At 39.2% G+C, this 27916-nt stretch overlaps 1 protein-coding gene across 1 annotated transcript in view; it reads right to left on the bottom strand.

Annotated features, from left to right (window-relative positions):
• The window catches only part of IL17RD (interleukin 17 receptor D), a 36173-nt gene extending 9487 nt beyond the window's left edge, over positions 1-26686 (bottom strand). The window contains exons 1-10 of the mRNA XM_010155448.1: positions 26518-26686; positions 25876-25997; positions 9187-9244; positions 5702-5827; positions 3888-4006; positions 3322-3442; positions 2034-2078; positions 1785-1936; positions 900-965; positions 290-344 (exon numbers count right to left, since the gene is read on the bottom strand). Coding sequence (XP_010153750.1) covers positions 290-344; positions 900-965; positions 1785-1936; positions 2034-2078; positions 3322-3442; positions 3888-4006; positions 5702-5827; positions 9187-9244; positions 25876-25997; positions 26518-26686 — 1033 coding nt within the window. The remainder of the gene's footprint in view (positions 1-289; positions 345-899; positions 966-1784; positions 1937-2033; positions 2079-3321; positions 3443-3887; positions 4007-5701; positions 5828-9186; positions 9245-25875; positions 25998-26517) is intronic.
• Positions 26687-27916: the final 1230 nt, after the last annotated feature.

Below are 27916 nucleotides of genomic sequence, written 5' to 3'. Positions count from 1 at the left end.
CACCTGGAGCACCTCCCCTGTGAGGAAAGGCTGAGAGAGTTGGGCTTGTTCAGCCTGGAGAAGAGAAGGCTCTGGGGAGACCTTATAGCACCTTCCAGTGCCTGAAGGGGCTACAGGTAAGCTGAGGGAGAACCTTTACAAGGGCCTGTAGTGACAGGACAAAGGGTAACGGGTTTAAAGTGAAAGCGGGGAGATTTAGATTAGATATCAGGAAGAAGTTCTTCACAGAGTGTGGTGAAGCACTGGAACAGGTAAATATTGTATACTGTTTAAAAAACAAAATTCATACCTGGTTTTAGTGCATAGTGCATTGTTTTCCTTGTTGTATTAGTGTCATCAACCAGCTTTGAAAAGTAAAAATTGAATTTTATTTTGTGGAAATTTAATTTATTTTCTGCAATATGTAAACAACTCTAACAGCTTTCATGACTAAATGTGAAAAAACTTACTGTTCAAAAATTATAATTAAAGAGCACCACAAACTGTTAATTAGTGAAATCATTTGTCTTTGTTGGTACAGTTTGATGTTGAAACATCAATTTTCACAGTTCACATACTGCCATCATGAAGAGAAATGCCCACCTTTTAACTGTAGTAAAAACTGACCAAATCACAGAATTCCAGTTAAAAAAAAATATTAAACAATCCAAGTCCTTGAATTATGCAGGCCCACAACTTTACTAGAAGCCACAGATGAAACTGCTGTGCACTCAGAGAAGCAAAGCTATGGAAAGGTCAAGAACAATCTGTCTAAAAACTTTTACTTGCCCAGGGTAAATCAGTAGGCTGTCTGAAGTCCAATTTTACCAAAAAATGACTTGCCATACTCTAATTTCAGTCAATTCCTCCATTAACATACCCATTTAGCTGTTGTACAAATGACTATTTATAAGTATTACCTCAATTATGTAATCCCCTGGAGATACATTCTGAAGAATACAACTTGTAGTATCTGTGTTTTGCTCCTACATCAAAGAAAGAGAATACTTTGCAAGCCGTTCACATACTTTTAAAACCTAGTCAGAAATATATTCACATTGATTTAGAAATACATGGTGTCTCCTGTATTAGGACACCTTAAACCAGCAAAACTAAGTCTCTCTGTTCAAATATGCAAGTACTACAATCCTTTACCTGCAGAACTGAAATATGATTCATCGTTCAAAAAAACTCTTAAAAGTTTGGTCTAATAAATAAACTGTACATTATGCCCTGAAGCTCCTTACCTTTCAGAGAATTAGGATGAAAGGTTGACCAGTAAGAACAAGCCTGCCATTGAGTAATGACCAAAGGTAAGGAATACAATAGAGCCAATTGCAGCTCCTATAATAAGACTGAGGCACAGAGCGGTACAAGATCAGAGAGCCTAATTCCATGCACACACTAACATGTCAGCTGTCTTGTGATACCACCTCAGGTGGGTGATCTATGAAGTGGTCAGATTCGGTGCAAAGGTAAAATAAGAAAGTAGGAAATAATATGCATAACAAACATCATAAAACTGCCGTCCAGTCCTATTTAGGTGTAGGGTCTTCAAGAGAGAGAACAGTCTTTCCCCATTTGCTTACACTGTCCAGCTCCAACAGAGCCCTCAAGCCTGGTTTTGACTGATGAGTGCTATCACAATACAATTAGTACTTATGTAAGTAGTACCAAATAGTTTTAAAATTTTAAAACTAAAGTATTCTGTATTATATTAAGTTTTTAAAGTTTTCGTAAAACCTTCAAAGATCTACTGCTAATAGGTTTTGTGCTTACAAGAGTTGCAAAACTCAGCAACATACCTGTTTGCAGGTCTTTTGCTTAAACGGCCCTTCGTGCTTAAGTTTGTAGTGAAGAAAGTAGTATCTAAACCCAAAGTTGTGAGGTGCATGATCAAAGGACACTTGCATGTTAAAACCCTGCTGGGTAACATTCAGATTCCTTGGCTTCCAGTCTGTCATAGGAGATATGAATGAATTAGAAAAAAGTGACTCTTCAAGTACAGTAACTTTTTGTATACTGAATATACAGAAAGTATGAATTTTACTCACAAGGTTTGCAGACAAGGTTTTCTGGTTGTAGCAACAATTCACATGCTACAAATAATAGACAAAAATTATTAATGATACAGTATCAAAATGCCATGTTACTTAAATAGAAAAAGAACAAGGATAACATAAGGGAGTTCATAGTTTTGAAGCCAAGACCCCCATATCTTTCCCAGGCTCTAATATGCCTGGAGTAAATGTATTTGTCAAACTTAGCTGGTCTGGTATGATTTTGAGTCCCTTCTCATCTTCAGATTAGAAACATAGGTTCCTTGATTTGAAAATAGCATTCCTTAGTGAGACAAAAGGGATAGCACCAGGCACAGCACAGCAGGGGAGGAAGTTGAAACTAGCCTTAAATACATTTTCTCAGAGTAAATAAGTACACCGAGCACTATTACAAAGACAAATGTTACTGCTGTCTGCCTCAATAGACAAACCTGAAAATAGTTTAAGAGAAGTTTTACAGCACAAAAATAACAAATAGCATTCCTTAGTGAGACAAAAGGGATAGCACCAGGCACAGCACAGCAGGGGAGGAAGTTGAAACTAGCCTTAAATACATTTTCTCAGAGTAAATAAGTACACCGAGCACTATTACAAAGACAAATGTTACTGCTGTCTGCCTCAATAGACAAACCTGAAAATAGTTTAAGAGAAGTTTTATAGCACAAAAATAAGTAGGACAAATATCAACACTTTACTCCAAAGGGTACTTGCAGTTTCTCACCACACTATTTAAGCACTGAGGAGCTTATTCAAATTTCTTCTAATTCCAATGAGAATTGCTAAATAATTTTGAGAAATACAACTTAATTTGTTGCTATCTAATTTTATATGTACTCACCTACATCTATCTCTAGATACCTATTTTTGAAACTGTGATCTCAAAAACAACAACCACCTGAGCATCTTCACTATGTCCAGAGAAGAGAAGGGCAAACCATCTTTGGGAGTCAAATGTTCCCAAGAACCATGGAGTAATCCTGCTGCAGGCAAACCTGAGATAACCTCAGGCCTACTTCAGACTTTGTCTGGCTGTTGCCTAACATGTATTATCATACACCACAGATTTATCTGTGGCATCCAAATTCTTCCCACTTAACACCCAGATCTTCCTTCAAAGTCTACGTCAGTAAGTATCTTAACCACGACTCATCTAATGTCATCGTCTACTACACTCCTTTGTTGGGAAAACTAAAAAGCCAGGGCTGGGCCAGACGGGGAGGGGGTGGGCAGCACCCATCGGTGAAGAGATGACACGCAATACTATATTGTATGCAATACTTACGTTTAGTTCGGAAGAAAAATGGGTGATAGTTACTTTCATTTTTAATGGAAGGAAAAGGAACAATCTTTACAAAGTAATCTGTTTCAAACTTCAGATTTACAAAGGGCTGGGATTCCATTCCCTACAAACAGACAAGATTGTAACATACTTTAAAATCAACAATTAAAACGGAATGTACCTTTCAAAACAAACCCACAGTTTTGCAAACAGAAGCAGAAATGAGGAGTCCCTTATCTACCCCTCTGTTACACACTGACACGAGGAATCTCAGTACGGGGTTGGGTGTGGACGATTACAGATGTGCACCTGCACTCCAGAGTCACCCAAATGACATCTTCCAGCTTTACGAAAGCTTCTGCAGAAGGAGACTAGATCTGTCTCTAGATCAACAGCGATCATTAGTTTAAAGAATATGACTTCTAAGAAGCAATCTGTCCCCTAGTAAACAGCACATCATGTATGTATGGAGAGAGAGAGAGACTCAGATTTACATGCAGCATATAAGCACTTTCAAGGCCACTCACACAGTCAAGCAACACAAACTTTTCTTGAAATAAAGCACTTACTGTTCGTTTAAAACTGGGGCTGAGCTGCTTCGGATCTTTTAGAACCATCTGCTGGCACTGTCTTCCCTCTGATTTTAACTCCTCAAGTATTACTCGAAACCCTTTCAGGTATTCAATCCCTGCAAACAGCAGGGCATTTAAACAGATGACTAGCATTTCCAAATGCACAATGTGGTGTTTTATGTCACTGAAACACATTTTATTTCTCTTTAAAAATAAACATGTTTCATATGAATGGTAAGTTTTGTGGTTTAGTACCTGTTGTTGTCAATTCTTCCCACAGTTTCTATCTTGCCTATTTAGAATTCCATCTTTGGCAGAGGCTGCAATTACTACATACTTGTGTAATGCTCAGAGCAGAGGGGCCCACATCTCAGCTGGGGCTTCCAAATTACCACTGCAATGTAAGTTATCGTTACCTTCATCACCCTCAGGGGTATTTATTTTATCACAGCTCCACATTTCCATTAGCAGCAATGAAACACAACATTTTGTGAGCAAATTGTAGAAATACACCTTTATAACATCCTCCTATCATTTCTGACACTGCCAGATTAAAATGATAGCAGTTGTTACAACTTCTTTAGTTCTGGATAACAGAAAACTTGACTTAAATGGAATGGAATTTATTCCAGTGCGTGAATACTTCCAGTTCCTTATAAGTGATGCCAGAACTACACCCATTCATTCCAAGTTACTCTAACAGAACTAACTCTCAGCTCAGTGTCTTGACACTTCCCTGCAATGCTCTCATCATGGCATTACGGAAGCGAGTCACGGTGATGCAAATGTCACAGGAAAACGCCAGTCTGTGAGAGTTCTGTGGCCCAGGTATCAAAGTCGCTGCATAGTTCTTCAAGACTAACTACCACTACTCCACCTAATTAGATATTTCAACAGCATTACATATGGCAGAACACACATTATCACAGCCACAGCCTCTGTAAGCTAAATGTAACATAAACCAACATGGGTTGATTTGAGTTTATGCTATGTTTGTCAAATTAAAAACAAAACCCCAAATGTATAATTTCCCATGGACCTCCTCTGCTTCACTAGTTTTCATGGCTTTGTGGGGCCTTTTAAATGTTTCATAATCTTGTTGAAGATACAGAACATGAATTGCCCAATGTGTTCTTAATATTCCATGGAACAAAAGCACTATTTGTGCTTACATGAAGACTGTGAAGGAGAAAGTGCCCAATCCCCATGTCACCCGAGATGTTTCAACAGCAGGTCTGTCCTCATGCTTTCCAAAGGATTAACCTCTGTTCATTACAAGAAAGAACACCAAGCTTTACTTCCCATACAGATTTGATTCATCCAGTCTGCAGCTGAAGATTCCCAACTGCTTTCAACTGCACAGTTCTGCAGAATTAAGTGTAATTTTCATATACTCTTTTAAACCCAAGAAATTAATAATTATTTTTAATTAAAAAAAAATATATGGAAGCATTATTTAATACTGGGAAGTCACCAAAAAAAAAAAAGTCTTAACTAAAATGTTTGATTTAATAAATGCAGGTCTAGAATAAAGTATTTTTACCTTACTAAATCATTAGAAAAAACTGATTTAAAAGCTTTTTAAGGGTTTTTAAGGGAGTATGAACCATGAAATATCAAGCTGAGACTCAGCTGTACCAAATTTTATTTTTGAAAACTTGCAGTTTTGCAAAGCTGTTAAGAATTTCTTTCTTCTTAAGCAGCTTGTTTCAATGCCTGTAAGCATAATTTAATAATTTTACTTAATACCCATCAGTAAAACGTTATTACCAAAGACGTGATGAATTAGTCCATTTCCCTCTATCACTTACCGATGGCATTTGCTGTCCAAAGTACTGTCACTGCAACCTGCTCAGAACAGGCGTACTGACTGATAGTTATGTTCTGCACATCTCCAATGACGTGTTTTCCCACTGAGTTCAGGTAAGGCGTGCAGTCTAAAAATACAGAGAAATAAAGGCTTTCAGAAAAACATCCTAGGGGACATTCTCGCACCATACCAGAGTAAGTCATAATCTGCCAACAGCACCTAATCTTAAAAATCTATTCAAGCAACCATTTTCCAACACGACCCTCATCTTTCCATGTAAATAAAGAATTAAGATCATTTCCTAACATTTCTTCAAGACTGAGCAAAGTAAAAGTATATGTGCCCTATTTATTCTAGAAAAAAATAAGCACTGTATTACAAATCTAGATGAACCTTTTGTCTCAGGGCACTGAAAACCATAAAACTTCACAAATCATTGAGCACAACCACTTTCACCAGCTGCAAACCCCAATTTCACAGGGGTCCAGAGGAAATCACTAGTTTATAATACCAGAGTAGCCTGTACTACAGTAAGAGTGAAAATGACCCATGCTGGGACTCCCACAAGAGAACAAGTTTTCCTCACTAATTACTCAAAAGAATACGAGTACTGACATCCATTCTGTGTGTGTACAGTGCTTGGAGAAAGAGAATGTTGGTCAGCAATCAGCCACGTATGAGAACAAGGAACAAGGTGAAGCTTTAGAATTGGTGCTCAAGAAGTGCTTTTTAACCACGACACTGCTTGATCCTGACTATGGAGAACCTACTGCCCAAACTCGTCTTATCTCTGTCACCCATGCAGTAGCCACATCCCCACATACCATTTTCCTACCACTGCATCCAGTCAGAACTGGTTTTGTCTTGTTATCCTCACAAAATACAGTGTATTCCCTAAGGTTACAGCTCTGCAAAAGAAAAACTTAAGAAAATAAAATATAAGAAAAATATTCTTGACTTGGTTGTTGAACTTGACTGTGTCTTTATGCATTCAAAACAAGAAAACAAATAACCTCAAAATTTATTATTTTTAAAGCCCCACAATGTTTAGGCTCATATTTTGAGGCAGGAAGAGAAGTGGCAGCCAGAGAACTGAACAGTTTTGGAGCACAGTACACACGAAGATGTGTTATGCACAAACATTCTGCTTCTGAACTAGTGAAGCCAACAAAATCCAGAAAAAGCTGACCAGTAGACTACATATTACTGACTGATGACCGATTCTGAAGAACTGAGATACCTATATGCTACGTATTTGTCTGACCACAGTTCATAGAAATGAAACAGGAAAAATCTAGCATTACGATAAGCCAATGCAGGAAATTTGCATTCAGTTCAGAGGTGTGATCTTAAAGGCAAGGAAAGCAAAATTTTTAACTGAAAAGCCGTTTTAGAAAATGGCTTTTTACTATGAGTAACAATGGCAAGGGGTCTTTTATGTGACTGCCACGCAAATGAGAACAGAGCCGTGTGTACAACACTGCCTCTTACAAAAGCTGGGCAGTTGGTATTTACTCTGCTGTTGGTCGCATTCTGTTGCTACGAGTGAACTCAATGACAGCATCAACTTCCTCTTAGGAGAATAGAGTATCTCTTTCAATGGAAAGTTTGAAGCAACAGTTTTTTGCTAGGTCTGGATCTAATTAATAGCAAGCCCGAGATTTTGGATCCTGGTTAGTACAATTTTATGGTCAAATGACAATTTGCCAAAATGGAATACAGCACAAATGTCTGAAAAGTTTGACCGTGAGTCACTGATTTACATTTTTAAAGAACAACAGATTTAGGAAGAAAACAGCAAAGGGAAATTGCACTTTTCAGGAAACCACTTCTTTTACTTAAGTACAAGTAAAATGCTAAAACATACAAATTAATTTTTCACCTGAATAAATAATCTAACCAGCTAATTTAACAACATAAACCACAGTTCACTAGAGTTGCTGTGCGGCAGAATGAAAGCCTTTAAATCAAAGCCAGGAAGCCAAATTCTCTTTTGTGCTGGCTTATTCACAATAAGTATGTATTCCCATATTATACAAACTCTTTAGCCTTGATACCAGGGAACTCCTCCTGGTACTGCAGAACTCAAGTAACTCCTTTGTCCCGGAAGCATGCAGTGCCAACAGAATTTTGAAGTCACACTTGTCAGTTCCTGGTGCCAGAATTAATGGAAAAAACGTGACAGACACAGGGACTTAAACAGACTCCATTGTGTTAACTAAACGTGGGGATCTCTGGTCTGACTGACATTATTTCCGGGTGTTTTTACGTAGAGAAAAAAATTGTAAGTCTCTTGTAGTGACCACTCACCTCCTGTCCAATCTGACATACCTAGATTTTGCTCATTTAAAATATTAACATCAAATTAGATTTTTAAAAAATTAACAATGAAGGATTGCAAATTCAAAAATTAACATAAAAATAAAGGAACATAAGGAGGATCAGAACGAAACAAAAGCCCTTTTGTTAAGTTTCCTGATACATGCTCTCGATGAAATTTTACCCATATCCAACATCTGAGGTAATTTCTTTGGGCAGGCAAACAACCCGACCTGTGACTTGCGCTGGCATTAATACAAACATTGCTGCTGTCAATTAGGACCTTCTCTTGCCTGTACGTTGAGTTTATATTGACAGCCACTAACTGCCCAAATAAGGATAAATTTCCAATGCAGTCGACAGTCATAGTTTACTGACTAGACAACACAGATGCCTAAAAACCTTTAAAAAATAAAACCAATAAGATACAGCCATTTAGCAGATGTTTGAAGAGGTTTGAAGTATTATTGCTGCAACCTGCTTATACTGTCTGTTATTATGCTGGAGATTACTTTCTTAGTTTAGCTGCAAGACAGACCACATCTGCTACAGTACTGAAACCATCTGTCTTCACTGAAAATCTAGACAGCAGTTTTCCACTAACCTGGTCCTTTAGCACTGTAATTAATGAAGCTAATCTTCAACTAGATGAGGAGATGCTATTTATATTCAATATTCACTTTCAATATTAATCTTTGCAAAGACACATTTTTAATACATTCCCTGTATACCAACACAAACTACGTGTTTCCTACTTTGAGACACACTTTACACAACCTTCCCCTAAAATTACACCAGATGTATAGATGTATAAAGCTTGAAATAACCCTTTCCTATGACTTTGTGTGTAGAGAACCTGTCAATGACTACGTTCTTTCACAGAATAAAATCACTCTCTACAATCTTCCAGCCAAAATCTGAGCAGATGATGTAGGCCAATCTGAAAGTGAATCTACTACAAATTATTAGGTGATTTTATTATCAGTGAAACACAGGACGGAGAAGATCCATCAGACCCAGCAGAAACAAGTCTAGCTCTTAAAATTATGTAAATACTAAAGAGCTGATGCTATTCTTAGAGCAAATTTTAAGATAAATGTTGCTATAAACTCATAACTGTGCTCGCATCCTTGATTTCCATGAATATAATGCAAATTTTCAACTTACTGTCATATTTAAAGGTGATATTAAGTAGTCCACTGGTCTTGGTCACTGGTGACAGCCCCTGCAGAGAAATATGAAGAAAATAATTTGAATAAAGTAAGCAACTTTAAACTTATGTAGATTTTTATTTTGTAAATAGTATGTTGGAGGATGACAGAACTCATGATTTCTCCTTCTGTTTGGGCACACTATCCATCATTCTGATCACCGAGCAGATGGCATGCAACAGCATGCACTCACCTGTCCTCAACTCCCCAAATGTAATACTCAAAGAAGTAAAACCAAAGAGGAATGCAAGTCTAATATTTGCATGAAGACATGAAATTGTGATTTAAGCAGCATGACTTGCCCAGTCGATAGGAATCATATATGCTTGTTTTGAAAGTAAGTTATGTGATGTTAACTTCCACCATCTACATTAATCATATCTATACAAACCCCACACCTTTAATCAAGGTTTAATGAGAAGTCAAATTGGGTTCTCTAGGGTAAACACAATACAAGGGGAGAGAGAGGGGAGAGAGGGGAGGTTATCAGCCTGAAAAAGCTGATCTCAATTCCAGTGTCATGAGAAAAAGTATCAGAAGTTCAAACAGAGAGAAGGAATGTCACTGCTATGCACTGTGGTCATAGCACTTCAGCTCTATTTTCTTGGTGAAGGTCATTTTCAGACAAGAAATTAAAGGTAGGAGCAAAAGCGCAGAAGAACTGATTCAAGAGCACTCATCACCTCCCAGACACTCCTCGTGGCATTAACCATCCCAGAACAGGTGCCGGAAGGACTCTATTCTCTGTCAACTGGCAAATTAACCCACCAAATTTTCAGCACACTCAGAATTCACCTATAAACAGGTCAGCTTTTTTTTGTAGGTCTAATATTATTCAATGCTCCTAAGAACTGCACAGAACTCAAAGCTTAACATAAGCTGAGGTACGACAAGCCAGGACACAAAACCTATGACCTGGTTCATCAGTGTGCCTGAACTGCGCATGGGAGAGAGTATCTGTGTCCAGTGTCCAGATACATACCCACATCCATCCATTACATTATTTTATACAGACAAAAACATGGGTGGAGAATCTGAATGTTGCCACTGATTATTGGCTGAAATCAACAAATAGTGAAAGGAGAACAAATGAACCAGTGGATTTCCAACTGGAACAATTCAGATAATTATATCCCAGAACTTTTCCTCCAGTAGAAGTGCATATTGTAGAAATCCATTTTGCTACATCAGACACACTTTTCTATTACCAAACACTATTAAAACAGATACTGCTGACCTCGCTGAGAGTCACAGAAACCAGAGACCAACCGGAAAGCTATCCCATTACTCCCGCAGGGAGGAATCCAGACACACGCACAAGCTGATGAGTTTGATATCTCTTCTATACCTATACAAAAGAATTTTAGACTGCAGAGAGAGCAACACCTTACCCTTCAGAAAGCACTGAAATCGTTTGTGAAACACAAGAAGCAGCATCGCCCTCACCCTTACTAGACACAAAGTTGAAAACTCTAACGCTGATTCTCACATAGTAATGTCATTCCCTGAAAGGCCAATATCATATTTACTATTATATTTAAAAAACTAACACCCATTTACAGGGAATTATATCTGGTTTTTACAGCTACAATGTAAAGGACGGAAGTTAAGAGTATAAAAGGGCTCTAACAGTAATTATATGTTGTCACAATCACATGTAAACATTCACTGCTTCTCACTTCATAGCCAGACCCAGGTGTTTTGAACAAAAAACAAGGCACGACTCAAGTTACCTTAGAAAAAAACACCCAAAACCAACTGTAAAATACTGCATAAAGAACGAAAGCAAAGCAGATCTTGACAGTACTGTTAGAAGGGAAATCTGTAATCTCACTTTCTTCGTAGGTGGCTTTTCATCTGCTTAACTTTGATTTAGTTTGGCATTAAACAAGCTGTTATACAAAAAGGTTTCCTGAAACAGGAAGGCATCAATTTTTTTCAGCCAACTTTTCTATTAATAACTGTTCTATGCCGACTCATTTTCTGTTTCTCTTCAGCTATATAAAATCTCATTTAACTTACTACTAGAACAAAACAAAGACATCATATGTTTGATTAAAAACATTTTTAAAAAACCCAAAACAAAAAGAAACTACTGACAATATTTATAAAGGCAGATAAACCATCAAATTATTTGCTACCCATCTCCCTTTTGTGTCCTAAAGCTCACATTTTGAGACATAAATTTCACCAAAGCCCATAGAAAATTAGCAAAAGTACTTTAATTCTTTAGATAGGATCTTTTATATACTATTCTTTTAAAAAAATATAATATAGCAATGATTTTTACTTCACCTTTAATTGCCTTTCTACTGGAATTACGGAGACATCACAAAACATGTAACAGTATAAATCAACCTACCACTGTCATTAATAAAGTAGATGCAAAAAGTAATTGTAACATAAGGCAAACTCTGCTGAACTTCAGCAGCATATATTTACTGGGTGTAAAACTTTGCGCCCAAGTGTATAAAAGGTTCAAAAATGCTGCAGTAATTTGGGAGAGATTTAGGGGCACCTTAAAGTGCTGAACAAGACAATCGTCATATGCGTTACAAGTAAAAACACGTGAGCTGGTCAGACAATTTGATTGTGCTAAACTTTGGTATTCATCATCCACGTACTTACTGCCTCGAGTTTAAAAATAGATTCTTCCAGGAAGCATTCCCTTGTATTTAAGCCATCAAGTAATTGTGCTATTTATATGTCTTACAGCTAAGACAACTTGTTTAGAGCATCCAACTTTAAAACTATAAATACTAATGCTATGGCCTCCGGGCTCTACATTCTTAGTTAATTAACCACTAACATTTGTTGAATTTACATGCAGCTTGTAATTTATTCTGAACTTTACTAGAAAGAAAGTCTCCATTGCCTGGAGCTTTGTCTATAAAACCCCTTTGGTCCACACACATCTATACACACTGACTGAGAAGGAGTACGTAGGAAAGAAAACAGCCAAAACATCTTTTATGAAGAACTATAGACCACAGATCTTCACACAGATTGCCGAAGATGAAATGCACACAGATTAAATGACAAATCTTGTTTGTCAAAAAGTGGGGCTGGCCGGGTGTTATCCATAACAACATTAAATCTCACCATATGTGAGCTCAAAGCACAGAACTCCCCAGAAAACATGATAAACTAAGATCCAAATCCTGCATCTATATTGGGCAAGCAAGCCAGAAATAATTTCTCACCTATCTCAGAGATCAATGCTGGATCTGTTCCTCAACCCACCTGAACAACCTGGCAGTTAAGATCCTCAGATACTTTAAATCAGCACAGTTCTGAATAACACTGACACCCATCGTCTCCTGAAGAATGAGCAACATTGGGATGCTCAAGGAATGTGCAGGCATTTCATTTTACTTAAATATTCATCTTTCAATATGAAAGAGCACAAGTGTTAATAAGAGTCACAGAACATGACATTAAGTTAACACGTATTTTTGTTTCTGTTTTTCTAGTACCTACCCTTCATTTATGGTAACAACTTACTAATGAAAGGCACTTCTGACACCTCTTTCTACCCATTACTAGGCCAGAGAAGAACAAAGTTTATTTTCAGAAATAAAGCTTAAATGAAATTTTAACCACAGGAACTAATTATGCCTCCAAGAAAAGTTAAATTTAACTAATGCCTTCCATCAGAGGCATAAATTACATACAGTGGGAAGAAATTTAAAAATCTGCTTAATTTTTATTGTTGAACTTTTCCCTCTTCGTTTTAATCAAGAACACAGAGTGTTTCATATATGGAAGTAGCATCTGCTTTTTTATATTGCACAGTTTCTGCCAGAGACGGCATTGGTGCTTTCAGAACTGTCCTATGAACACACATTTCCTCAAGTAACACTGCAATACACTCCAACACTCAACTTCTGTTGAGCAAACACTCTCTCATTCCATACAGGCAATTTATGTATGTGAACAGGCACTGTCAAGCAGCCACTTTTAACATCAATACTAGGAAACAGAGAGAGATGCTAGCACTAATTACAGAGATCTGGTAAAGGAGGTAGGAAATCGCTACCCCTCAAGCACAGCCTTGTGCACCAGACCAAAACAGTAATCATGATTCATCTTTCATATGGTGTTAATCAAGGCACACATGGTCCCAATTTCATGCTCCCATGAGGCAAACTGAAGGGACAATTGTTTTTGAACTCTAACATCAAGTTGAATAATCAGTGTTTATCATACTCATTGCTCAGTAAACTAATTGCTTTATAGTTGACATCTGCTCTTTTCATTTTAAAGCTTTCTTGATGCTTTCAACCAAGTTAAAATATTTTCTGTTTCTACAGTCATCAGTAAAAAGACCAATTATCTGTACTATTTATACGCCTGCATCTTGGGTTGCTTCCAACAGAATATAACAACATACATAATCCATGCTGATGTTTGCTATATAACTTGTGTGTACTCCACTAATGCAGAATGAATTCTAAACCCTGGCTGGATGGGTTTGCACTGTTATTACCATATCCCTGTGCAACTCACAATTCCAACCATAAAGCTGGTTCAGATTTGCCTTTGAAAAAATATACACACATTATACGGGGATAATACATACACAAATTATGGGGATAGCATTTAAAAAACATCTGTGACACTGGAGAAGTAATTTTTAATAAAAGTGAATTCAAGAAGCAGTAGTCTTCTTGGTGCCTTTTTCATATTTGAAACAGGGACCCAGATTCTTCAAAACATTTTTAACTTCTTTTAGTAAGTTGGCATCTTTCTTTTGTGTTTTTGTTTATGTCAGCGACATAATGATTTACAAGAAATTCCCAGATTTGATTGCTTCTTTGTTGTTAGTTATTTGCTGTTTCACTGCTTCATCTTTAGGGCCACTGCATGGATGCTCAGCCTCAGAGGAGCTGAATGTGAATTCACAGCATCACGACTTGAATTTGGCCTGACATATGAAAGGTAAAGCAGTGGGTTTATTTCATTATAAACTGGGGGGCCAGGGGAGAAAACCACCGTTTTTGAGCATGAAGGAATGTCATGATCTACCCAACCCCTGATTATCCTGTTACACAAGCTGGGTAGCTGGTTCCTCCCCAACACATTCTTGTCAAGAACAGCCTGGCATGTTCAAGGATCGCAATTTTTCTTCCATGTTACTTGTGAAAATCCACCGGTCCATCTCCAGGTGCTGGCACATGACTTCTACACAACTGTCCCTTTCAGACAGAGCATTAGGTTGCCTGGTAGACCGATTAGAACAGGAAGAACCCCCGTTTCATGGGAACATGCTTTGACTTTCTCAGTGCAGCTCAGCCTTGCAGGGTGGAGATGCCTGGTGACCTGAGGCAGGCACAATACACCTCCCTCTGTTTAAAAGGGCCAGGCGTGTTCACACTCAGCATATTCCTTCTCTGTCTCCCACCGTACAGCTTGTTACCCCAATTTAAGCCCTGAGACTTGGAACAAACCTTATGAAGCATCCATACTAGTCTTTCTTAAAAATGTGCTAACCTAACTGGCAGTCAAAATCCTCTAAGAAGTAAAAAAAAAGAATCAAGCCCAGGACCATATAAATGGGCCAGACACTGAGAGGTATAATTCGGGTACAACAACAGAAAAAAAAAAACTGGGAAATTAAACTTTCTTCTAAGAGCAACAAATAATACTTTTTTTCCTAAACCGAACATAAGGAACTCATACTTCATTTGTACAATAACTGTCCTGACCTTTTGTGATCATTAAATATCTCATCTTTCACAGAATCATGACATTATCCATGGGTTTATGGTTGACTTCCCAGATAGGTAATTACATTTTGTCTGAACAAATACTTCTGCCATTTCAACTAGATACGGTTTTCTCAAGTTCCTCCTATCATGAAAGGATATTGAATTCAACAGCTGCTGACTTCAGTGCTGTTGGAGGAGGTTGGTCCCTAAGCCTACACATGCATACTCATATGCCAGCTAGCTTCATGGGGGACTTGTCAGATTCTGGTGTAAAACGGGCTGATTGAAAACCACTAATGGCAGTGCATCCTACCTTCAAAATATGTAAGAAAAATTAAAACAAAACCAAACTAAAAAAAACCCAGTAGAAACGCCTGTTCGTTATGCCTCATTCCAGGCTGTTCTAGTTTCTGCCTCAAAAGGCAACGTGGAAGGTTTTCTTACACATTCGACCGTCTGATAGAGAGGTAAGAAATCACTGTAAGGAAGAAATACTCCCAAAGTATTTCCAGCCTGGCTCGTCAGTATGCAACACGGCTCTGTGCAGCTGTTGGCGCAATGAGTGTCAACTGGTCCACTTCAAAAAACAGACAGTTCTTAAAGCCACAATTTAACAACAATAGAAGCAAGTTTAATCTATCCTGTTTGCCGCCTACCGTGAAAATCTTAAATCTCCGAGTCAAGCCCAGGAATTCAATGCAGCAAAGAATGGCAGAAAAGGGAACCGGCTCCTGTTTCTCTCACGCAATGTGCAAGTTTCTGGAGAGTTTTCGATAGTTTTCCCTGTCACACTTAATGTTTTCCAACTATGTTGTGGGAATAATGTTTGGTGAATTAAAAGCCTTCTAAAGTAACAAATAAACACACACTCAAAAAGTCAAGAGAAGTAGTATTTCCAAACAATGCACATTTCCCACAACACTACTGAAATGTGCTACTCTAAGGCTATTTGGACAAAAGCCAGAAGTCCGTAGTTAAACCAGTGTTCCCTTAACTGTGGGACATGACCCCCGGCAGGAGAGTTGGGAGAAAAGAGGAGGTGATTGGGAAGGAGAGGGAGAAAAAAAGCAATGCCAAGACAGGTGCAGGGATGGGGACTGTGACTGGGAAGAAGGGGGTGCAACTGGTAAAGTTGTGTGCAGAGGGACCCAAGACACATCAGTTTGAGAAACACTGGCTTGTGCTACAAACAACAGAGTGACGCACATCTGGAATAATGGAGAAGTTCACGCAGCCTGCTATGCACACTTACTGCCTAACGTACAGCACAGCGTACTTCCACTCACATTAAAGGATACGTTTCTTCTTATGGTGGGAAGGTATCCAGAACCTCAATAAGCCTCCAGGGCGCCTCACACTTAGAGGAACAATTGCATAAGCACCGAATTTTAGCTTATGCCCAAGTACTTCTAAACTAAGCTGTCTAGGAAACAATTAACAACATCTTTTCGTTCATTTGACTCTCCACTCAATAAGCAAACACGCAGAGCCATAAGCTGAGAGGCAGCATCTCTCTCTCCCAACAATACTCAAAGAAAGCCTGAATACATCCAAGAAAATGTTTCAAGAGGTGACTGAGAGGCATGAGAGAACAATGGATATATATTTTTTAATATTAATACGTACATAAATTTTATGGATACGTTCATTCGTTCATTTTGCTTACCACTTAAGAAATTACGTGGCATTCCGAGGAGAGAACATCAGGGAAAAAAGGAAAGCAGAGAAGAACAATACTTCAGAGCTACAAAGCCAGTGGATTAATAGTATCTTTCAGGATTATATGCGCATAAAGGTTTGCTGCTTCTCCTAAATCAGTATTTCTAAGCCAGCCAGACCCAAAAAGAATTTTTTTTCCATTTAAGCTGAGCGCATGCAGTGGCACCTGGAGAACAACTAAAGGAGCGTATTTCCAAAATCATAAATGGCTCACTAGTAACATTCTACTGCCAGATTCCTACCTTGAAAACTGGAAACTCCTAGCATAAGCTCTTTATTTGCTCCCAGATTTCATCCAAAGAAACAGAAAAACTGTGAAAATAACTAGGATTGACTTGGTAGGTTCAGTTTTAAGCTTCAGCCAGAACACAGTTCACACGACCATCTCAGGGTGGGTGTTTTTTGCTCTTTGTTTCTCAATCTAATGCCAAAGTGCACACAAACACCCTCTAACAGCTCTGAGGGAAACCATCATCACATGTGGGTCAGCTGCTTTACTCATAACTGTTTCACCTAAAAAATTCAAATCGGAAATATACTGCCTTGTTGGAGAATTTCATAGTAGACAAACTTACGAGTAAGCAGAATGGAGAAACTCCATTTGTAGTACAGGGTGAGTTTAGCTGATTTGTAACTTCTGAAAATAATAAGAACAGCTGCTTGCAAGGAAATCTGGAAAGCGGAACATCAGAAAAAGCCTGGAACGTGAAAAATTTGACACAGCACATCTATTTTGTTTTGTGTGTGTTCACATGATGTCCTTCCCCGGTCCTAGTCCTTCTATATTATTTGAAAGTCACGGAAATTCTTTAAGAGCTTTGTGGTCAGAAAATAAGAAACGTGTCTCTTACAAACTTAATTATAATTCTTACTTACGTGAATGAAACATACTGGCACAACTAAGGAAAGGATTATACATTCACTCATGACTGTAAAGGAAACTAAAGCATGTTGGTTTCCTAGGGCCAACATATAAATAGGCCAGAGTTCGGGTTCTAGAGGACATGGAAGCAAGGTAATTTAGCAATAACTTCACTTTACTGATTAGAGTGCCACAGAACTCATAAAACTTAAAATAGATAGAATTTGGGATTGTTCCATCATAATCCCTCCCTCTGAATTAATGCAATTCTTGTGGATATAAAAAACTATTTTTGGGGATTTAGAAACACACAAGTGTACTCATCCATAAGATTTTAAAAGTGAGAATTTGTAAGCAGCATGATTCAATTCCAGGAATAATCAATTACTTGCTTGCCAAAATCCCATGTTCCAGCTTTAAAGATTCTTTCACTATTCCCCAACAGTTTTCTGTAATACCTCACCTGAAACTTGGTTCTGCAGGGGATGAAGTAAAAAACCAACTTTCTTTAAAATGATACAGGCAAAGGTACCATCCTTGTGGGAGCTACCTAACTTCAAAAGGCTCGGGCCATGACATGTCCAGCTAGGACTTGACGCGTGATAGGCATCTCCTCAGTAGCAATGCAGAGGTACCTGCGGCACTAAGTTCAATATCACGAGGGATGAAGAAGAAAAACATGCCAAGAAGTGTCACATTTATTCCATATACAGCCACGTTACACAGTCCCCTCATTAAACGTGAGGGGCAGATTACCACAGTTCCAGAACAAACTGGCATAAGGACCCTATCAGACTTCTTTAATTTGGATGGGAAAAAAAACCCTTAACCAGCAAAAATGGAGGGACCATTATGGCAAACACAATTACTAAAAAAACTTTGCTTAGAAGTAAAAGTTCTTGTGCATCAACTCTGCTAATAAAAGCTACCCTTCTCTATAAATCTTCCCCTAGGAAGCAATCAGGAATTCCTCCCTTTCTTTCATTCCAAGTTAATGGACAAGCTGCATAAGCTGGCTTCCTGCAGAGTCAGAAACGAGCCTCAGCTCCGCTGCCCTTCCCTCTAACCGCGTTAAAGGGTGGGCTTTTCCTTCCCCTCCTACACACCGTTACTCCCACCTCCCCCAGACAGGCGTGCGAACATTAGACTCTCACTGCTGAATTATGCGCTTTTAGCAAATAAATTTGTTCTTGGAGCCCCACCGGCCCATCCTGGTCCACAGAGAAGATGAAAACATCTCGCACAGCTTCAGCAGTAATGCCATCAGCGGCGAGGATTAGAAGGTCCAGCGCTTACTATGCGCTGACGATGCAGATGGTTGAACTTCAGAGACCCAGGCAGACACATTTGGTGGCTGCAGATTTAAAGCTCCATCTGCCAGGGAATTTATACACTCCTGGTTACCCTCTGGGGAGTACAGCCACCATACCTACAGCCAAAAAACTCCACTTGCAATGTCTCAGAAATGCACGCAAAGCCACACAAACACTTCTGGCTCGCCTGAAGGATGCTTGGAAGAAACAGTACACAAACATTCCAACTGTACTGGCCCCTCTCTACAAGCAAACTGGAGTTACCCCATTTACGTAGGAAAAGCTCCACCAAATGTTGATCAACATCAACAATTTGAACACAACACAATACAACCATAAGAACTCCAGATTACTGAGAAGACATGCTTGAGGTGAACCACCAGTTCTGAATAAAATTTACCTCAGAATTCACCTGGTCATCAAGGCTGGCTTTCTTTTCCTATTTTCAGACTCTGAAAATCCAGGTATTTTGTCCCTAATTGTGCCACTCGGCCATCTCTTTACGCAGAACAGCTTCTGCCATCAAGATCAGTGATTCTTTTCACAATAAAATAACAATTAACAAAGAAGACAAAGAGAAGACAGAACACATTCAGATATTCCTGTGTGCTCAGCATCACCAGCCCTGCTTTCTGGAGATGGCTGACCACCTGCCTGCTGAGGGGAAGCAGTGACTGAATTCCTTGGTTTGCTTGGCTTGCGCGTGTGGCTTTTGCTTTACCTCCTAAACACTGTCTCCACCTATGAGTTTTCTCACTTCTACCCTTCTGATTCTCTCCCCCATCCCACCGCCGTGGGGAGTGAGCGAACGGCTGCGTGGTGCTGAGTTGCCAGCTGGGGTTGAACCACAACAATGTGTTCAAAGTGTATCTGTATTGGCAACCTCTTCAGGCATTATGTGCTATCACGTCCCAGGAGGGTTTTAACTACTAAAAAAAGGGAATCTAAAGACAACTTCTTAAACAGAGATTTGATTTCTGAAATAGTATTGAAAATTCCAGTCTGCATTCAGTTTCCACTGACAAAAGTCACATCCTGTGGATATCACACTCCACAATACACTAGAACAAGTAAAACAGTTTGAGAGATGCATTTTTCCTACATATTTAACGTTAAGTGCTTTTGAACGTAGGCCACAGCAAAGGTTACACGCTCTATCCATATAGTACATGGTACTTCATAACTGCCATTTTCATACTAATTAATACATTACTTGACATGAAATGTGATATCTAAACCACGGACACAACCTGTATCGCAACCTGCTTGGGCTTTAAATTACTTCATTTGCACCATTGGCTTAACTATTGAAGTCTTGCATTATTTTAATTCTAAATCTTTTTCATGAAGGATTGCTCTCACCCACTTCCTAGAACCTCAGAGCACTTTTTGTTATGCTATTTGTTAAAACTAGATTATCCAATTAAAAAAAAATATGAAGAAACTCTACATCTTGATGACATGAGTTTTTCTGCCAAAGCAGCTTCCTTTTAAATGATACATTTATGTAACACTGATGAGGGTTACACTACCAGGAGTTGTTTTTCCTTCCCCCTCTAATTTAGTCAAAACATAAAATGAAATATAATTAATTAAAGAGAAAGGACTCAAATGGAAAGGACTCAGATATAGTGCTCATATGGCCACTACATGGTAATGTTTCCCGCTTATATGCTTTGCTTAGATAATTTTCCTGAAAATAAGGCCAGATAAGCTGGTTTGCACTGAAAAGGTTAAGTTGACACCTATCTTTCAATAAATTAATTTTAATCAGTATCTGTACAAAAATTAATACTTTTGCCTCTGCTACATATTTTTTTAAAGAAGGAAATACACAATGGGTTCCAACCTTTTATAACCACTTATTAATGCACAACTGTATGAAAAAGAAAAACATAGTATTTCAGGATGCTAATACATGCTGAAAATGAAAAACTGAAACTTCACTCCCCTGGTTATAATGTCCCTTAGACAAACAGATCAATTTAAAATGTAGAAGTATTTAAAGTATTTCAAATCATTAACAATGTAGCGCTGTTCAAATACTATTTAACACATGAAAAATATGAACTTCCATCTGACTGCTTGACGTTTCCATTAATGAAGTTACAATCCATGGATCTCACACTCCAATACATTTGAAAAGGCGACAACTTGAAGAAATCCATTAAGCTGAAAGAACCTCATCATCACATAGCAGCTCACTCTCTTAAAAACCAGCCAATTAAAAATACAAAGGTCAGACCTTGAAGCAGCTTGGCTACCGTACAGTAACTCAAATCGCTGTTCACTTGGCCTGTAAATACCTGAAATTTTCCTGCTGCCTAGAAAAGGTTACGGGATCAATACTGAAATACAGAAAGTATGACACATGGATTATCTAAGTAATATCCTTACATAAAATACTATAAAGCAAAAAGGAGTATTTGAAGAAGATTATACTCCTCTTAAAAAAAATACGCCCATTACATTGATATTCAAGTGATTTTTCCGAAATCAGACACTTTCACCCAAGACCGTAAGTCTGAAGCGATTTGAAATGGAAATATTTCCTGTCCATTCACTGCCAGTTTCTGTTCCCAGAGTGATATAACAGATGACATCCAGTACAATAAATTCTTTTATTAACCATAAATTTGAGACTGCTTTAGGGATTTGAAGTGTTCAGTTTCATGCTGAAAAAATGTAATGCTATCCACAGACCATCAGCATGTGTAACAAAAACAGAGCCACAGGTTATGTGACTTTGATCAAATGATGAAAAAAACCTCTTTTGAATTTAAAAATACTTGAAAAAAAAAAAAAAACATTTACAATCATTTTTAAAGAGAGGCACACACCATCTGATCTTTTTTCTGTAAGAAACAAACACTTCTAAAAAAGTCTCTCTACAGAAAGTCAATACCATGGACAAGCTTAGGAAGCCAGAAGCACAACATTTTACGAGCTTAAGGATCTGAATACAGCGATTCAGAAGTTAAATGGAACCTGTATTTCTCTCAAACTTTTACTTGACTTTCTTGTGGCAAAGTTGAGCTGAATATATAAGTAGCTCATCCTAAAACAGTGTACAGGAAGATAAATACAACAGAGAATGTAAAATCCTTTTACTTTAAAACCTTCATCTCTATTGAAATAAAACTACGTTATTGGAGTAAACTGAGAAGTAGATCCAAAGACCAGCAAGCTTCACTTCCAGTACAAATGATAGTTTGCAACAGGAATACTAGTTGGACTTGGTTGTAAACTATAAACATGGAAACAACTCTTTTCTCTGCTGCGACAAAACCCAAGCATATTGGGGTGGGGGACTCGTACCTCTAACAAGTCAGCTTTCCCCATGAAGCATGCAAATAAACTGTGGGAGTCAGTTGATACCGGGCGGTATTCTATCCCTTATTTTACGGCTTTGATTCCTACATTTACTGACAGAATGTAATAAAAGGAAAGTTCTGTCCTTGCAGCTCATTCTTTGGAGAGCTGAATGTCCCATTTCCAAACCTCTGCATGACATTTCACGGCTTGTGGTCCTTACTGAAAAAGAACCCCAAAAGTGAATGGCATGATTAGTGAATTATTCTTACAAATGGAACTATATGGAGAAACCTAAGCTATCCCCACTTGCATTATTCCTAACTAATGAATAAAAGATCAAGGTTTTGTTTCCATTGACGTCCTGAAGAAGCAGGGAATAACAACTTTTCACCTGTTACGGGTCAGGCTGAGTTAGGTGCTTCTTTTGTCCTTTTGATTCTTAAAAACTTTAACTTTTTTTGTGGTTACCCTATCACTCCTGTCAGAAGGTAAATTAAGGTAAAGATAATTATTAAGCATCACCAATGTAATTTGCAGAAAAAAATGTAAACAGAGCAAAAGTGTAACTATTTTGGAATAGATTATGTTACTAATTCTTTGAAAAGTTCCCTAACTAAATATTTTGTGTTCTACAACAGAAAAATAAAACATAAGATACCACTTTTTAACAAAAGCATCAGGCTATACAGCTGTGTCCTCCTTCTTCTGGGGGTGTTAATACATGCCTTGTGACGTGGTATCAGGAGGCCTCGGATAAAATTCTGACACAGTAAATAAAATCAAAGCTGGCCATAATGGGGAATGATCTTTAACTGTACACTGTAACTACACAAATTTACTCATAGATACCATACTAATAGGAGATGCTGTCTTCAGAGCAAGGTCAGAAGTAGAGTTATACAAGACCTAGGTGGGTCAATCTGGAATTTTAGTGGTGATCTGCCCAAATTCCATTCACAAACTATAGGCTGTATAGTGAATTCCCCCCCTCGGGTTGCAAATGAATAATTTCCCGGCAGGAAGGGTTGTATAGCGTTACTGTGCACTCCTAAGCAACTGCTGTGTTCCACCACAGAGCTGGCTGCATTTCAAGAGACACAGAAGTGACTTCTGAAACATTATCATCTCCTTGCCTGTGAAAAACTCAGTACTTAAGAAAACGTTTGCATGAAAAATCTTGTACAATTTAGACTTTGAAGTTTCATACATGCTCAGTACACTAGCCCCAAGCTCTTTTGGTAATTTAGATACCTTCATAAAAGTCACACGCCTCAAGGGTGGGAATTTTAAAGGGATCTGAATAGTTACATGGAACACTTGACTTAATCCCAAAATTAGCTTAGGGATTTCCTGACTCCCCTGTCCAGTCCTTGGCTCTTCCTTCATGCTGTGGTTCACCCTTTCTGAACATACACAACTGCCAGGGGACCTCACTTCATCCATGTCATTGAAATGACCCCAGTTGTGGGGAAAAAAAGACAAAAAAAAGAACAGGTATACTGTCAGTTCATACTGTGGGAATCATGTGATGCACAACGCAGCTCACAAACAGGTACACTGGAAGAGCTGGGGAGGAAAGGGCAAACAGCAACACCAGGGTGGGAGGAAGCAGATGGGTGTGAAAATCCCACCAACCAGCTTCACTGCTGAGTCAATATAAAAGAACAGAATAGAATCACAGAATGGTTTGGGTTGGAAGGGACCTTAAAGCCCATCCAGTTCCACCCCCCCTGCCATGGGCAGGGACACCTTCCACTAGACCAGGTTGCTCAAAGCCACATCCAGCCTGGCCCCTAGACAGCCAGGAATGTCTTGTATGTAACTACACCCTAGGCCACCAAAGAGAACAAATCCCATTGAAAGTTCACAGGACTTGGGGCACTCCACTCTTTTTCCCAGAATCCCACTCGAAGCTTCTAAGGATCTGCTCACACTTACAGGGTGAAGCTTAAATCACCCATTTATACCCCGTATCTCTAAGACTTCAAGGGGAAGCCCAGCACAAGCTTGAAAACTTTGCTAAAAAGGTTTACGATTCCACAGTGCCCCCTTCCCACTCCATCCCACACCAAGCTCATCCAGAGCAGTCTTTATGCTCAGAGTAAATTGCACAACTTACGGGTTCCAACCTCCATCCTCATTATGTTAGTACTGTTATCATACAGGTCAGACCCGGACAGAGGTAACACCGATCCCCACAGAAACCAGAGGAACGCGAAGCTGGGCACACAGGCTTTACAAGGGCTTTGAGACAACATACAGACTGGTACCTGAACAGCTCAGACAGGGGAAAGGGGTGGAATTCTTCATCGTCTGGGCAGCAGTACCCAAAGATACTATGGCACATGGAAAAAAAAAACCAAAACCCCAAACCAACAACAGATCTATCCCTAAGGGTCTGTTTGTATGGGAAGTTGTTATTATGTGATAAACTAAGATGTAAATTTACAGTGCACTATCTACTCTGTGACAACCCGCTGTCAGGGTTGTTCCAGGACACACCTATGCAACACTGAGACTGAAGACAGCTGCTCTCAAGAGAGCCTCAGGATCAGAAACCGCCGTGCTAGCCAAGTGCTCTGCCTGGGGCCAGCCGTGAACGCGAGCACGGTGCCCGCTGGCACAGCCACCCTGCTCCTGGTACCCAACAGGTCTGCTCGGGCTGGCTGGCTGCAGCGCTGCCCTGTGCTGAGACCCAGCCTAACGCTCTCCACGTGGGACGTTACCGTGGCAGTGGGCTGCAGGTATAACAATCCCATACACACAAGGATGTCGCCAGACTAGAGGCTTGTTCTCCTGGTGTGCACAGCACCCAGCTTTCGCACCAAAGGCAGTCACAGCGGTTTAGTGCTGGGCAGTCACAGAGCATCAAGCCACTTGAGGTAGGAAAGACAAAATCCCATGAACATACAAGTCAAAGTTTTGCCACTAATTTTAACAGGGTTTTAGCTCTTTAACCAAACAAACAACAGCAACAAAACCACCCACAAAACCCTTAGTCTTCTATGTTTAAAAACAAAGCAGATTGTTGTTTCCACAAGTAGGTGACAAGCAGAGGCCTGAATAGTTGGTTTAAATCACTGTATAAAATAAAGAGATAATGTGACTATTAAAATCTCTAAAGTTGTAGGGTTTTATGCTTTCTGAATCCCAGGCACTCACACCTGCAACACATATGTTTAACTGAGCAGCTGATAGCTTCTAGTTTTAACAGTTTAGAAGATTTACTGTTTGGACCTAAACATTCCTACTAGCTAAACTAAATCCACACATGATTTTAACCTGCATTATTTAAAAGGGGGAAAAAAACCACTCTCTTTTAGCCTGTAAAATTAAAATTATAAAACGGGGGCTTTTACAAACCAGATTACTCTTTAGAACTTTATATGCAAGTAGACGAGACAGAACTTCACTATGGATATGCAAACAAAAAAACGTTCTTTCACGAATCCCAGACTCTAACCCAATAGCTTGTGTTAATCTGGGAGTTCTACAGCTTTAAAGGAAAATATTAGAAACATACATAAATAATTTTTATGTTCCATATAAAACTCCAGAAAATAAGTTCATTCTCTAAAGGTAGGGTGTATTTTAAGAGACAATATTATGAGTTTGGATTCCCATGGAGAACTGAAATCCTCCATTTGAAAACAGAAAGCAAAATTAATTAGAAAACACAGTTTGAGTGAAAAGTGTTCTTGCAAAGAGTTCTTAGAAAGGATCACCTTGAATGCGTTTGATGCTGAGGAGACGCCATAACTTTCCTTCACACAAAGGCAGTCATCAACAGAGCACAACCAGATGTTAAGTTTTCTTTTCTTAGTTTCTGTAAACCTCTGTGACCTCCCTCAAATTAAAAAAGGGAATAGCATTTTTAAAGCCACAGGAGCTATCATTAGTGAAGCATTCTAAGGATTTTCATTAATTCATAGCCAGCCAACCAGGAATTTTCCCACAGCCGTATACAAAACAAGTCAGAGAAGTCACTGATTGCTTGGTTGGATTTGAATGTAGTCAGAAGCGAGATCAGAAGTATCTAGTCCCTCCCACTGATATGAAAGTGAAGAACATAGGGAAGGTCAGAAATTAAAATCCAAGTCTGCCCACCAACCACGAGGAAAATCCAGCATCACCATATTACTGTGGGCAGGGAAATGGTTATTGCATACAGTGTTGAGAGGTAAGAGAATCAGATAGATAAATGATCAAAATCCATTATTTGGAAACATTTCCACACAGCACATGCAGTTCCAAGCAGAACTGCCTGTCATACCCTCCACAGAGCAGCCTCAAGACTTTGATGCTGTCCAGCTGTCAGCAGAACACCCACAGTCTGCAGCAACTTAGGACCTGATACACATATTTACCTGGAGCCCTTGGAACTCTGCAAGCTCCTCGCTTGTCCCTTGTAGCTCCTGTCAGCCCAGGGTTCCAGCGCAGGAGGAGCTTGCACTTTGCATGTTGGATCATCAGAAGACAACGATTACAGAAAACAGAACACAGTTCAACAGCACAGTTCAACAACGACCTCCGCATTACTGCGACACGCTATGCTCTGCAGAGCAGTCGGAAAGGAAAGGGAAAAGGCCAGGCAGACTCAAGGACTGCTGGTTCGCAGCCCATGCTGCCAACAAGAAGGTGCATCTGCCAGCGCAGAGGTCATCACCTCACAGCCACGGCTCTACGCTGCCAGACCTCCAAGTGGCACAGATTTGGTTCAGATCAGTCATGGACACTCAACTCTCATCCGGCTGAATCAACCAGAACACACATTTTGGAGTTCATGCTTTCAGGCCTGCAAGAAGATAGGATACCCGATCTAGCAGGAAATCTCCTAAGATAAAGTTAGCTCTCACGTTCATTTAAACACATTAGAATAAGCAGCATGAGTGATGTGCCCCAAAACCAGATTTACCGTCTTGCTGAGTAACAGCCCAAGATCGGTTCCATAAGAGGAAGAGAAACAAAAGGTGCTTATGCACCTACAGCTTTAAACTGAAGAGGCGACATGAAAAAAGATCATAACACGCATTTATCGGATTGCTGTGACATATTCTGTGTGTTCAATACCCATTTCTGTACTACTGATCTTGACACTTCATTGCAAGTGTTCCTTGCTCGTCTTGCAGCCAGCACCCCTGTGCTTTCCATGCAGCAGGCGAGCGGTCAGCCTTTCTTCCTACCTGCCCTAGAGGTGCACAGCCCTCCTCCAAAATATCTTGATGGCTCTTCAGAGGTACAGTGTCCTACCAGTGCAACAAAAGAACTAGGATTCTTTGTCCATCTAAAAGTAATGAACCCTACCCCTTACATTCTGCATCACGCACACCTACAGGTTGATAGCAAACCTGCTCTGGTATTCCTCACTTCACCTCTACATAAACCTCTTCCAAAGGGTTTGCTAGCCACTATCCCAGCCCTAATTACTGATGACATATTAGGAAAATAATTTCATACTTAACTCTTTTAACCTGGTCATTATAAATTAAGGAACTCATCTAAGGTCAGTAATGAACTGTTTAACTCAGGTTGAAGGAGGAACAGAGGAGTGGAACGTACTGGATAGCTCTAGCAGGACCAGACAACTACTTTTCAAAGCCAAGAGAAAGAATTCATCCACCCATTTGAAGACACTCATCACTAACTGCCTGAAGACCCCACCAGGGAACAGAGAGGGCTTAAAAAATCTGGAAACTGCCACTTATTATGTGTCCCTTACTAGAATCTAACAGCATTTTGAGTTTTCAAATGTGCAGAAAATCCTCA

This window comes from Eurypyga helias, unplaced genomic scaffold (assembly GCF_000690775.1).
Source record: "Eurypyga helias isolate BGI_N326 unplaced genomic scaffold, ASM69077v1 scaffold28887, whole genome shotgun sequence".
Taxonomy (NCBI): Eukaryota; Metazoa; Chordata; class Aves; order Eurypygiformes; family Eurypygidae; genus Eurypyga; species Eurypyga helias.
Note: the sequence above shows the minus strand (reverse complement) of the source record. Positions and strands in the feature narration are given on the sequence as shown.